Source organism: Tachypleus tridentatus, chromosome 8 (assembly GCF_004210375.1).
Source record: "Tachypleus tridentatus isolate NWPU-2018 chromosome 8, ASM421037v1, whole genome shotgun sequence".
NCBI classification, from domain to species: domain Eukaryota; kingdom Metazoa; phylum Arthropoda; class Merostomata; order Xiphosura; family Limulidae; genus Tachypleus; species Tachypleus tridentatus.
In genome coordinates this window covers 18,824,141-18,838,481 of record NC_134832.1, presented here as the reverse complement: position 1 = coordinate 18,838,481, position 14,341 = coordinate 18,824,141, and the positions used below count along the sequence as shown (strand labels likewise).

Sequence of the window (14,341 nt, the reverse complement as noted above, 5' to 3'; positions counted from 1 at the left end):
AGGCGGCACAAGGGAAGTAGGCCAGGCCGGATCCCGTAGTCCGAACAGCATACGAGACTAAACGAAACATCAACTCAACAGCACAATTCGTAGCAGGGCAAAGATATTGTCTTGGCTGGGATCTAAAGATCCACACTTACTATATATTAACAAATATTATCGAATCTGATTGATAAAACCGATCTGCGACACCCTGCGTTTCTCACCTTCCTTTCAACCCGATAACTCCATCTTAAGTTTCGAACCCGCGACCCTCGGATAAGTAAGGCTTCTTTAATTTTGCGTTTGTTTATGTTTGTTTCTTTTTTTAGTATTTGGATGTTTTTTATGGTTATGTTGTGTTTATTTGATTTGCAGTGTTCGAAAATGTGCAATATAGGTGCCCGGCATGATAAAATGTTATAAGGCGTTCGACTCGTAATCCGAGAGTCGCGGGTTCGAATCCCGGTCGTACCAAATATGCTCGCCCTTTCAGCCGTGGGGGCGTTATAATTTGACGGTCAATTCCATTTATCGTTGGTAAAAGAGTAGCTTAGAGTTATCGGTGGGTGGTGATGACTAGTTGCCTTCCCTCTAATCTTACACTGCTAAATTAGGGACGGTTAGCGCAGATAGCCCTCGAGTAGCTTTGCGTGAAATTCAAAACAAACAAACATTCTCTAATATAGAAGTCGTGGCAGTTATCGCATTGTGTATTTTATAAATAATGCTGGTGTGGTGTTTGTCAGTGTACATTTTACATAGCATAGACCTTAGTTTCGTGCCTGGTTTTTGAATAAATTTGGTATTAACTGGAATGTCATATTTTGTTAGTAGGTTTTGCCAAATGTTGGTTATTTTTCTGCTGATGTCGGGAATACATAAAATACAGCAGTATATGGTTTTGTGATTTTTTAATTCGTGAGATATATTTACATTTGTTAGTTGATTTTGCTTTTTGTCTAGGCGTGTGTGTATAATATTTTCTACGGTTTGTGGAGAAAACTTATTGATGTTGATGAAGTATTGTTTTATTTTGTCTAATTCGTCGCTAATTTTATCTGGTGAGCATAGTTTAAAGGCTGTGTTTATTTGGTTTCTTAGTATGTTGAGTTTTTATTTCGTTTAATGTGCTGAGTCCCAAGTAATGTATAGTCCAATATGGGTGATTTTTCGGTAGATTTCTGTTTAAAATTGTGTATCGGTTCTGTAATTTTGAGGTTAAGAAGCTTCATATGTGGTATCAACGATCACTGCAGTGGTCCCACCCCAACTATCATGTGTAACAAATTTCAACACTTTGTAAGATCATTTATTTGATACAACACAAGATTATAACTATGAAATGAATGTCATAAAATGTGTGTTGTCCTGTTATGGCAGTGGTTCCCAACCAGGGGTGAGACATAGCGTTCCAGGGGGTGCGAGATAAAAATTTGTTTTGGCCACCTTCACCTTTATTCTTAAATAAATAATTACTGTGAGGGGTGCGAGAACATATTAAAATTTTTTAGGGGTGCGGGGCACAAAAAAGGTTGGGAACGACTGTGTTATGGCAAAATAAGAATGTATCATACAAGTGTAATGTACATACAAAATTTAAGGGTTCGGACTCAGTTTCCAAAGTTAGTGTTGTTCAAACACCAGTGGGCCCTGCAAGGCCAGATTGGTTAAGGCGTTCGACTCGTAATCTGAGGGTCACGGTTTCGAATCCCAGTCGCACCAAACATGTTCGCCCTTTCAGCCATGGAGACGTTATAATGTAACCGTCAATCCCACTATTCGTTGGTAAAAGAGTAACCCATGAGTTGGCGGTGGATGGTGACGACTAGCTGCCTTCCCTCTAGTCTTATACTGCTAAATTAGGGACGGCTAGCGCAGATAGCCCTTGAGTAGCTTTGCGCGGAATTAAAAACAACAACAACAAACAAACAATAAAACACCAGTGAAAATGTAAACAACACTAGATAATATTTTATAACATGGAATTATTTACATTTGATATTCTGTTGTTTACTTTATCTATTTTAATCGTGAATTTCTATATTTTGTAAATATTTTGCTTTTGAACATTTTTTTAGACATGTACATGCATTATTGTAAATATCATATCATGTGAATGTGTTCAACAATAGTTTATTTAAAAACATTTTGAATAGTGATTTCTCATATGCAAATATTTGAGAATATCAGTTCTTGGTAATTTATGCAAATTATAATGATAATGATTATGTATATAATTATCCATAGTAATTCGATATATTATTTTAAGTATGAGCAAGAGTTTCTGGGGTTTCGAAGGTGAAATTTGATATTATCCAAGATAAAGGTTTGTTTGTTTTTTTGAATTTCGCACAAAGCTACTCGAGGGCTATCTGTGCTAGCCGTCCCTAATTTAGCAGTGTAAGACTAGAGGGAAGGCAGCTAGTCATCACCACCCACCGCCAACTCTTGGGCTACTCTTTTACCAACGAATAGTGGGATTGATCGCACATTATAACACCCCCACGGCTGGGAGGGCGAGCATGTTTAGCGCGACGCGGGCGCGAACCCGCGACCGTCGGATTACGAGTCGCACGCCTTGCGCGCTTGGCCATGCCAGGCCCAAGATAAAGGCGTGCAATCTCGAAAAGAATCGGAAGAGGGAGGATATGCCTGATTGTTCTTGGTTAATTCCTGTTTGCATCTTTCAACTGATCTGTGAATATGTGCTCTGTATACTTTTGTTATTTACAGCACAAGATTGGCTAGAATGAAAAACAAAAAAGAAGAAAAAAAAAACAAAAAGCAACTAGACTTTGCCCCTTTCTTCACTTGTAGATCTGGGTCAAGTACTTCGAACTTGTCGAAATTAAGCCTGAAAATAAAGTGTTGCTGAAATGTTGCAATTTATTTTTTTACTTAAGGTTCTTCCTTTTCCCATTGTTTCAAAAGTAAGTTTATTCTTTCTGTGTATTATGGTTAGAATAATTTAAAAGTTAAAACATAAATGGTACGTCTAAGACTGAACTTGTCAATTACGAAAAAAATGGCCTTTTGGCTTCACGCTCCAAATAAATATAAAATTTGCGGTTTCTTCAAAAAGGTCGTTTTTTTTTCTAAACTGTTACCAAAATTTTTTAAAATTTCCTCCAGTGTGCGCCACAATTCTTGAAAGACAACAAAAATTAACTTGACAGTGTTTTCATTTGCCTGAGAGTTTTCTACCAATTAATGGTTTATTTGGACTAAGGGAGCAATTCTTTTTCAGCTGTTGAGTGCTACTGATATTATTGTGCAAATATTATGTGGATAGGTATTACTACATAACCAAAACAACGTGTTGAAATTAGAACTTCGCAGTTGGGATATTCAAAAATAAAATGCAAATGGAGATTTTCAATCCCAAAATACAATGAATCAACTGTATATAGCGTATATTCTAATATTATGTGAAATAAAATTTATTTACCAATGCGTGTTTGGCTCTCAGTATATTTAGACACAAGATGGTTGCAGAGTGCATTCAACCTTTAAGTTTTTTTATGCCATAATAACTGTAATTGAATAGGTAATTGAAATAGCAACTATTTTTGATGAAATCACTATTAACGTTATTGTTAATAATGTTGCATATCTCCATGCTTTATTAGAGTTGACAATTTTGAGCATTTCAGCAATAATTTGTAAAACATGGACTGTGGCAATTGTGTGTGAAACATATGATATTTATATTACAATAGTTTTAACCAAATGTTCATAGTAGTAACTTTGTCCTAGGAGAATCACATAATGTTTTAACAATGTTATTACCATGAACATTTGGTTAAAACTGTTATAATGCAAATATCATATGTTTCAAATAGAATTGCCACAGTGTTAACTCAAGTAAAATGTTACTAACAGTGCTTTCTTCACAGTAGTAATAAGTGTTTATTTGAGTTAGGTTGAATCATTCTGGAACCAGATTTTTTTATTTAAAAATAACTTAAATACATTTTGGTAATGAAATCTAGTAAAAACATTAATCTTTAGAACAGAAAATCTCTTATGTTTATCTGTTGTTGTTGTTTTATTTTTGTTTAATCCCTGATGCCAGATTTAGACTTTGAAATTCTGATTGTTAAGTTTTGAATTCTGAATTACAATTGCTAGGTTCTAATTCACAGATCATATCCTATACATAGTTTATTCTAGTCTTCAGAACTTTTATATTATGTCTTACTTATATTTCATTATTCTTTCTAAAACACTACACCATGTATGTCTAGTGTATATAGTATGGATATGTACAATTACACACCTTAATTTAAGGATAATATAAATTGCTGGAAAGGTCTAAAGGCTACTGTTTTGTAATAAAATTACTCCTTATCGTGACTACAAAAGGCACGTAAAGCTTAACTTTAGTTTCCTACGATACAGATAAATATGAATGGTGTTTCAAGTAGTTTTGCAATCTTCTAATTTGCCAGTTTATGTGTATAAAATATTCAAAAAGTGCAAAAACAGCCTTGGATGCCAGAAAAATGCATATTTCCAGTAAAAATTACAAAATATTTCCAAGGGAGATACACTCCAAGATCTCCCTATAAAGCTATACCATTAATTTCCATAATGGTATAGTAATTGTTTACTCCATAACTATTTTTCCTTTATAGGTTTTTGTAACTTCACCACTCCTTTTTAGTATCTATTTTTCTGATGCAGTATTTTGTTAATGTGTGTGTCAAAAAGTAAATATATATAATTCACATTCATTATGGAACAAGAAATGACTTTTTATATGTTGACAGCATGCATATTATTAACAAATATTTCATTAAAGTGGCTACAATAAAATGCTTATGATTGTTTACAGAATCGTTAAATCATGATGCTTCAAGCCCTTGTGCAGAAAACAAATGTTATTGGTACTGATTTGACTGTGTTATATACTTTAGCCATTTCTTTTCCAAATTCTAGATTGAATTGATAACTTTATCTTAAATTTACCTATATTATTTAGTTTATATAACAACCTCATTTTTCAGTTCTTCCTTTTGTGGTTAACTTGGAATTTTACATTTTGTATTAAGTTTGCTAACATTTCCATTATCTATTTTAACATAGAATATTCCACTTCAGATACTGTTGATTATAGATTATTTGATTGCTCCTAACTTACATGAAAGTGCATTAACAGCTAAACCACAGATGCTAATGTTTATTTGTTTAAAAAATAATCATTTTATATTGCAAAAAAATGCCAACATTAGGAAATATGCACCTTGTTCTATAATGAATTAGTGGTATTGTTGGTAACGTACTTCATTACGTCCATGTTTTTTTACTTGTTTGTGAAATATAATGAAGCTACAATGATATTTTAGTCTTAGTTTATTATAATTTGTTTGTAGGGCCAATAGAACAGTGGCTTTATAGGGCAAAATAAATGTAATGATTAAGCTGTATATTATGGGAGAGGATGTGTCAGTTTCTCTGATCCAGGTTTATTTTCATTTAAAAGATATGCAGAGGATAATTCCACTGATATTGAGCAAAATTACTGTAAGTTGAATAATGTGTTTGTTAATTGATGCAGACAAAAATACACAGTTATGTTAATCAACATTGTACTTTTTATTCATATTTATTTCAAAATGTATGTAAATGTTTGTTGGTTGCACTCGGGTAAGAATTTTATAAATTACATAATCTCCTTTCGGTACTTTAGGTTTAAAAAATCAGTTGTATTCCATCGTGTTGAAGACATATTCTCTTTGGGTTTAATAATCAAAATTCATCATATGTAGTATTGGTCTGAAATTACTCAGTTGGCATAAAAATATATCTGTCTGTGAAGTTTATTGACCAGAAGCTGATCTCATATGAATGGTCAGTTAGTTAATTCTGTTTCAATGATGTAGATGGTCTTGTATATTGTCAGCATGGTAGTATTAAAACAATGGCTATTTATGAAGTTATTGTACAATTGATACATGAGAGTTGTGTATGTAGTCTTTTCTAATGTTAGAGGCATGTAATAGTAACATAAGACATTGAGTTTTATTTCAGTGGTACATTTGATTCAAACCTTTCCTTTTTTCCAAAAAAGAAAAAAACGTTTTGAAATTTGACTTGCAAAACTAGAGAATTCATGCATTACACTATGGTAATAAAATATGGAAGTGGAATTAATCGTCTTCCCAAAAATGGGCTGAAGATCATCTGAATTAGTTATCTGTTTTAACAAGTGGCACTATTATATAATAATGATTTGTTTTTCAGTCAGTCAGCAGACACAAAAATGACACCACATAAGGGACATTTAACATTGCTGCCATTTGTTGTGTGGTGATTTCAGTAAAATATGTGCATACCATGAATCGTGAGAATAATTATTCTTTCTGTAGTTACAACACATGACATAAACTTTAAAAGTAAGAAATAAAAATATTTCCCTTAATTTTAGTTTTATTTACTCTTGAAACAGATCATTTTAAAGGACTATAAGCAAATACATATAGTATATGTTTACTCTTATGCATACATTTACTCACAGTGCTTAGCATTTGCATCACATGTGTTTATCAATCCTAAACATAAGGGCCAAAACATACAAGACTTAAGACTGCAAATCAGTATTTCTCATTTGAATTTGTGAGGAAAGTACATAATGCTTATAGTTGAAATAGTATATGAGGAAAAAGAAATGGTGTATAAATATTGTCTATAGGCTGGTTTGTTCTTAGTCTAATGTATAAATATTGCATTGCCATAAACACTGCAAATTGGACTTTGTATTCTGTAAGAAACTATATATTATAAATTTCAAATTTCTTTATTGGTATTTCAGTCAATATCACAGATGATATACAGCCATTGCTAAATGTATAATTCAAACTATCTTTCATAGTTGTACTCTAAAAATGACTTTTTACATAAGTAATAACTTTCTTACATCCAAGTGCACTTCATAGTTTTTAATTTTTAACGTAAATGTTTACATGTAATTTAACTATTTGTAATCTATATTTCAGAGCACAAACAAAATTCTTACCAGAATGTTTGCATCTGGAGGTGGTTTAAAGGTATGTTTATATCTGGGTTGATCAGACCATGTGCATAACTATACTTACGTTTTGATATAAGACTTGTACAAATTTTAATGTTTAGTATATTAATTCAGTTTTGTTATTGAATCAACAATCATTCTTTCAAAACTTTCTTCATGTTCTAAACATAAATAGATCTTACTCTTCATGTAATTAAGAAAACAGTGGACAGTATTTCTTCTGTTAAAAAATCAAATCATCATTATAATAAATCTGAGTTCCTCAGGGTTGTAGTTGCTTATTTTAATATGAGTTGGAATTTGTTCTCAGTGATTAAAACATTCTCTAGTTGTAGAACAGTGAAACAGATGATTTCAATATTTGTAATGGTAGCTTAGAAAGTGAATAAAAATTTATAAAATAGAAATTGACATATTGTTATTAGTTATTTGCTGCTCAATAAAATTGATTCAATTCTTCTATTGCCTAAATAATCATATAATGAGCAATACAATAAGTAAAAGTATCTTTAGTTTCTGTATAATATCTTTAGTGTTACATCAGCAAAATGTATATATGAAAGGATAATGGATTATTTATATAATAACCTAACTTTTATAATTTTTTGTTAGCAAGAGTTTTATGTTCAAATTTGAAAATGGTTTTTACACAAAAATACAATTTGTTACCATTGTGAAGTTTTAAAAAAGAATGATGTAATTCCAAATAATTGTGTTAATTTTTATTTCATGATTGATATAACCAGTTTCTACAAATAATGTTATTCAGAATGACGTTGAAGAACGTGTGTGTAAATTTATTTGTTTCATGAAAGTTATTCACACTAATTATAAGATGCAGTTTACCAGTCTCACTCATTTTCTTTTTTATTTACTGTTTGAATGTTTCTCAGAATGGAACCTTTGTGTTTCTAAATTGTATAGTTTACTTTCAGTTATGTTATTAAAAATGTCCCTTCTCAGTTTAGCTGAATGAAACTATACTTGGTGGATATGTATGTTGCATATAGATATTGTAATTCATGATAACTGCATGAATAATTTATATCTTGAATCATGGTTAAAAAACAGTAAATGATGTACAGGTGACGAAGTTTTTTAAAAAAAATTAATGAAGAATTTCAGTGAGAAATTTTAAGTGTGATTCAAGTGGGACCAGATTAAGATACATTTCTTTCTATGTAAGACTGTTAGATAAAATTTGGTTATTCTACCAGTTATTCTTAGAAACACTCAGAGGTTTTGTTTTTTGAATATTTATCTATTTTACTGTATCCTCTATCATAATTTGCAAAAACTAAGGGAAAATTGTCAAATTAGCTGAACTACTTGAGCATTGCTCAGAATGAAATTTTCATATCTCTGCTTTTTTTAAATGTTTTTTTCTAATTTAATGTGAAAAATATTTTTATTTTTGTTTAAAATGACATTTATGTTATGAGATCTTAATAGTATCAGAAATCAGCTGTAAATTGGCTTCTCAATGTTTAATTATGTGCAGTTTGGAATTATTGTTACATTCATGTACATCTTGATTGAATTTCAGCACTCCTACTAGACTACATTCTATATGTTCATGTGGGGGTTAATTTTATCTCCAAACAGTATATGAAATAGGTTTTTTTGTAAAGATCTTTTTGTCTACTGTTGCACTGTATTTTACCATGTTTTTCTATTTCTAGGAAGTTTTTGTTGTTTCTGCAGCTCGTACACCTATGGGAGCCTTCAGAGGTTCATTAGGATCTTTGACTGCTCCTAGATTAGGAGCAATTGCAATTCAAGCAGCCCTGGAGAGAGCAGGTATTTTTCTCACATTCATACTTTCTTATTTATTTATTTATTTTCAGTTACATAATTTGTTATTTTAGAGTTATACATTTTATTTGTTGCTATTCTCTATATATACAAAAACATTTTTATGCATGCAACAAGCCTTTTATCTCATTGGATTTGACTGATTGCTATGCATCTTTGATGCGAATCATAAACCCTCCACCAACAAGAGTGCAACATCCTTTCAGGGTGCATGTGACTTTCCGTATTCAATTCTATTAAACTGTCACTTCTTGTTTCGTCGTACTCATTTTCAGACTTTTTTCTCTTGGTGCCCCTTGAGTTGGATTCCTATACGTGATGAGAGGACCTCCCAGTGAGGGTTCTGTACTTTCAGTTTACCTTCTCTGGGATCTGAACATCCACCAACATGTTTGCTGTATGTGGCAATGCATGAAGTAGAGGAAAGGGGCCTAGTGGTTGATGGATTCAACCCAACATGCCACATTGGCCTTGAATTCCTCTAGATGTGCAATTTTGGGGTGAGTTCCCTCAAGGTCAATCGACTGGTCCACTTGAGCTAGGGTCAACCAAGTGCCAATGTTGGACATTCTCAATGGATGTTGTAGACATTATGTGTGATGCTGGTGTTTGGGTATAGTGCTCACAAAACCCTAGTGTTGCTGCAGTCTCCTTGTTTGGCATTGTAGTGCATTCTCTTATGGGGACCCATGGCAGGTGAGGTCAGTGGGCACTGAAATGTGTTTATTTATTATGGGTGCTCACATCCATGAAAACAAAACCAACTGATCATTGTAAAACAACCACGTATGGACAACTATGTCAGATTCTGTGCTTCGATTTCTCACTATGCATTCCTTGTCCAAGAAATCCATAGGGCAGATGTCTCCTTTTTCTTCATTCAAAAGGGATTGGAGGGGCTTGCTTGCTCTCCACAAGTCAATAAGGAAGTTGTGCTCTTGAGACATTTTGGTGGAAATATCATACCACAACACACCAAACTCCTCATGAATTTAAAGATCATGTAACTTTGAATTCCTCAAGAGGAGTTATTGTTGAGAAGGATTTAAAGAACATTTCTGAGTTGGAAATTCTCACTGTTTTCTTCAGCCAAGGTGTTTCTCTGGTGTGCTATTTCTCTACGTAAGGATGGAATAATGCTGCCTGTCAGTGTTCTTATATTGACATTTACATTGCCACATCCACCTGCCACTATCAAAACAGGTTACTTGAACTATAAGATATGTCCATATATTTCAAAACCTATGATGTTTCCAGTGTTAGCAGTTCTGTCATTCAAAAACAAATGTGGACTGGAACCTCGCTGTGATAACTGTAGTAGTTCCCCACCCTCTTATTTTTTGTTTTGCTCTAAGTGGGTGGAGGAGAAAGAGGTCTAACATTTGGAAACAGTGAACAATATTTTTTATCTTGAGGCTCAGAAATCGCTGTTTCCTACTCCATCTAGGACGTATGCTGTTGCACTGCATTTCACTTCTACAGTGAGAGTGCAAGCAGATTTTTTCATGTTGCTAACAGAGATATTCTCCAACCATTGAGGAGTCTTTTTGCCCTCCATGGTTTAAAAAGTTGACAAGTCTACATCTACTTTCATCTCTGTTCTCACCACTCCTTTCAGTGGCTCCTTGGGTCCACTTCCCTTTAGCTCTGAAGTCTGGCATTTTCTCAGGTCTTTTTTCTTCTTTGGCCCCCGAAATGCAGAAAAATTATTCTTTCATGCCTTCAGTTGCTGGGATCTTTGTCTACCAACAGAGACCTGCCCACTCTACCTACCCAGGGTAGGATCCAGGGAGGTCTATAGATCTCCTTCTAATTTTGGAAACATTTTTGAAACCTGCTGATACAGTCACCTTTCAGCAGTTTTCTTCATACTGGAATGACAGGTTTGTGTGATGGACAAGTGCATAAAGGGGTGGCTCTGCTGGTTGACAAGCATGTGCCTGCCCTATTTTTACTATTTTATACACCTTGGAGCCATCAGTGTTTTCTTTGGGTTGTACCATCACTGTTTGTCTTGTCTCTAGTGATCAATCAGATCTTGATGCTTTCACTGAACAGTTGGCATCTTCGTTTTTAATTCTAGAGAACTTTCATGGACAATCCTCCCTGGGGTGGTGCTAATATTGATGAGAGGGGTTGTTCCATAGAGTGAATGCTCTCAGATCACAACCTTTCTTTCTTCAGCATTGTTTTATACTTATTTTCATGCACCTAGTCAGTTTTTACTGCTATTGATCTCTCTATCAATCCCATTAACTTTTCTCTCACTTCTCTTGATGGGTTGACAGTGACCCATGGGGCAGTGATCATTTTCCTATCATTTGTCACCTGACCCATGAGCCTTGGTGGAAACTGGACCAGGCCAATTGGCCCTCTTTTGCTGTTCTCCCAAGAATTGATCCTACCATCATCTGTAAGCCATTGGTAAACAACTGAGTGGCATCAGTGACTGATCATATTATTGAGGCAGCTGCTCAGTTTATTCCCAAAACATCAGCATGTTTTCCACCTTATCCTTGGCCATGGTAGAATTCTTCCTGCCACCTGGCACAAAAACTCAAAAGCAGGCCTCAGATACCTTTCATAAGTATCCCAAACTTTCAGACAGCATCACTTTTAAGCAGGTAAAATGTCAAAGCCAGAAAGAATCTTGGACTAAGTTCACAACCAGCATCTCTTCTACCACCAGTGCCAAAATCACATGGGACAAGATTAGGATGGTCAGTTGGTAGTATACATCCCTCCTTGTTTTGATCTTGATTTCAGATGGCCAGGAAGTTGTTGATGCTTTAAGCATTGCTGCTACTCTCGGCAAAAGCTTTCCTCATGCATCTAGCACATCTGTTTCATCTCCTACCTTCTTAGCCATCAAGACTCAGGCAGAGTGATTGCCTCTTTCCTTTTGGGCTGATCATCTCTGTGACTGTAATCACCCCCTTTACAAGTTCGTGTGTGCTCGTTACTTTCCTGTTCTTTCCCACAGGAACCTGGATTCCCTCAGGGATGAGTCTTGAGCATCACTTTTTAGTGTCATTCATCAAACATGAAGTTCATTGAGCAGCAGTTTTACACTGCTTTCAATTGTTTATTAAAGTTGAACACAGCAAACAGTTTTACCTTTCCTTTCTATAAAACCATTTGCATGCACTTTTGCTGCCTACTTGGTATTCACCCTGCTCGTGTGCTTCATCCCAGTGTAGTTTTTCTTCCCATGGTCCATAAGGCAAAGTTCTTTTGGCTTATCTTTGACTATAAGCTAACCTTCTTCCCACATATGAAACAGCTATGCATCAATTATACAAGGGCAATAAACATCCTCCACATTCTCTCTTCCACCTTTTGTGAAGCAGATTGATGTTCTGTGCTAAAGATCTATTGTGCCTTCATTAGATCCAAACTGGACTATGGGCCTGTGGTCTGTGGTTCTGCCAGGAGTTTGGCCTTGAAGGTGTTGGACCCCATTCATCATCTGGGACTATGGCTCTGCATGGAGACTTTCCACTCTTCTCCAGTCCAGAGTTTGTGCATTAACTTTCACAAATCTCCTTTACATTTCTGCCATTAGCAACTTTCTTTACTATATATTTCAAAGCTTCATTTCTTACCCATGGTGGTCCATGCTTTTCCTTTTGGCCTTCATATCTAGCCAAAGCTGGATAAATTGGGTCTGTCCTTGGGTGACATTGCTGTCTCCACTGGTCAGCCCATCCCACCATGTCTTAATACCATTCCCAAATATGACCTTTCTTTGAGTCATCTGAGGAAGGTGGATATTCCCGATTGGTAGTATTGCCTTCTATTTGCAGAGCATCTTTCAAACCATCCTTCCATTCTTATATATGTAGATAGTTCAAAATCAGGTGACTCTGTGGGCTCTGCCATGGTTTTTTTGTGGTTCAGTGACTGCACACAGGATACCATCTACAATTTCTGTATTCAATGCTGAATTTTATGTGATTTCTCTTGCCCTAATCATGTAGGAACTATGCAGTACATCAGGTGTACTGTTTATATCAATTTTCTTAGCTCTCTACTAGCCATAGAATCACTTCAGTTTAGTTCTCACCCTGTTGTGAGTAATATTCAAAATCAACTGGCCCATCTCTCTCTATCTTTCATTTCTATTGAGTTGGACCCCCTGCTAGTATAGCAGCATGTCTACAGATTTACGATGCTAAAATCAGGGGTTTGATTCCTCTTGGTGGATTCAGCAGATAGCCTGATGTGGCTTTGTTATAAGGAGGCACATACAAGTTCTATCCAGTTTTTCAAGATATCAGGCCACCTCAGTATTTGTAGGAATGAGCTCACTGACACTGCAGCTAAGTCTGTCTGCTCTGGTGTTATCACTGCTGTACCTGTTCTATACATGGACTACATCCTGTAGTTAAGGCTTGGACCCCATGCCAGTTGGCAGTTGACCATGAGTGAGCAACATGATAACAAGCTTTTCCAGATTAAATCCTCTGGTGCTCTTTAACCATCTTATTACCATAAAGATCAGAAGGAGGAAATTGTCCTGGCAAGGCTATGCATTGGTCACAGTTTTTTTATTCATTGTTTTCTTTTATCTTTGACCATTGCATGGCCTTTGTGACACATGAGTCACAATAGCTCAAGTTTTACTTCGTGGCATTGTTACAACTCTGAACCATGGCACTATTTTAGATTAGTTTTTTACTGTGGGCTTACCCCTGGTGCTGGACAATGTCATTGGCGATGGTGATACTGTCCACTTATGTTTTTTTGTTTTTAAGGGCCATTGACCCTTTTAATTCTATAAGTTTTTTATCCAAATTTAGGCCATTGTTTTATCTTGATTACTTTTCACATTTTACAGGGATTTTAATTTTTCTCTTTTGTTTATATAAGTTGTTTGGCACAGATAGCCCAGTTGCTTTGTGCCAATAAATGTCAAACAATGAACCAACCAATTACATTTTTTTGGTGTTCTCGATGGGAATCGTTTTCAATATTTTAATGGTTTAATTTCTGAAGCAGGATTATTTTCTTACTTGTTTTTGCTTTACATTGAAGAAATCTTTTAATTTAACATACTTCCCCAGTCTTTTTTTTTCTTCCTCATACTTGCATATTTTACATCAAACACATTTGTTTTACTTATGTATTTCTACTATGAATTTTAAGGTTTGTGTTCCCACTTCTGGTGTTATACCTCTGGTACTAATTTCATAAGCTGTAGATGGGGAAGATCCTTCAATGGATTTCACTATTATTATCTGCAGTGAGATTGACCATTATATAGATGGGTTAATCTTTTTCTCCTGCACTTGCCCTACTAATCTTCCTGAACAAACTGAACCTGTTTGAGCCAATGAAGATTTGATAGCCTTTTTACACCAACAGATTTAGCTGTCTTTCTGTACACCTGCAGAATTAGCTAGGCCTAATATAGCCTTTTCTGACATTATTTCAGAAATAATGTGATATGTGATGTTTTGTCCAATGACCCATTTTTTTTTATTCCTTATTATCTCCATGTTGGCTCTT

The 14,341-nt window shown here is 34.7% G+C and overlaps 1 protein-coding gene across 4 annotated transcripts in view; it reads left to right on the top strand.

Moving 5' to 3' along the window:
- Nucleotides 1-2,544: 2,544 nt before the first annotated feature.
- LOC143258612 (acetyl-CoA acetyltransferase A, mitochondrial-like) overlaps nt 2,545-14,341 on the top strand; it is a 49,708-nt gene continuing 37,911 nt past the window's right edge. The window contains exons 1-3 of one of the 4 annotated variants that reach the window (XM_076517823.1): nt 2,545-2,912; nt 6,981-7,031; nt 8,698-8,815. In XM_076517823.1, the coding sequence (XP_076373938.1) occupies nt 2,859-2,912; nt 6,981-7,031; nt 8,698-8,815 (223 nt within the window). In that variant the 5' untranslated portion in view covers nt 2,545-2,858. Of the gene's footprint in view, nt 2,913-3,174; nt 3,275-3,442; nt 3,530-5,400; nt 5,509-6,980; nt 7,032-8,697; nt 8,816-14,341 lie in introns of those variants that run through there. The other 3 variants (XM_076517825.1, XM_076517824.1, XM_076517822.1) reach the window with 3 other exon arrangements.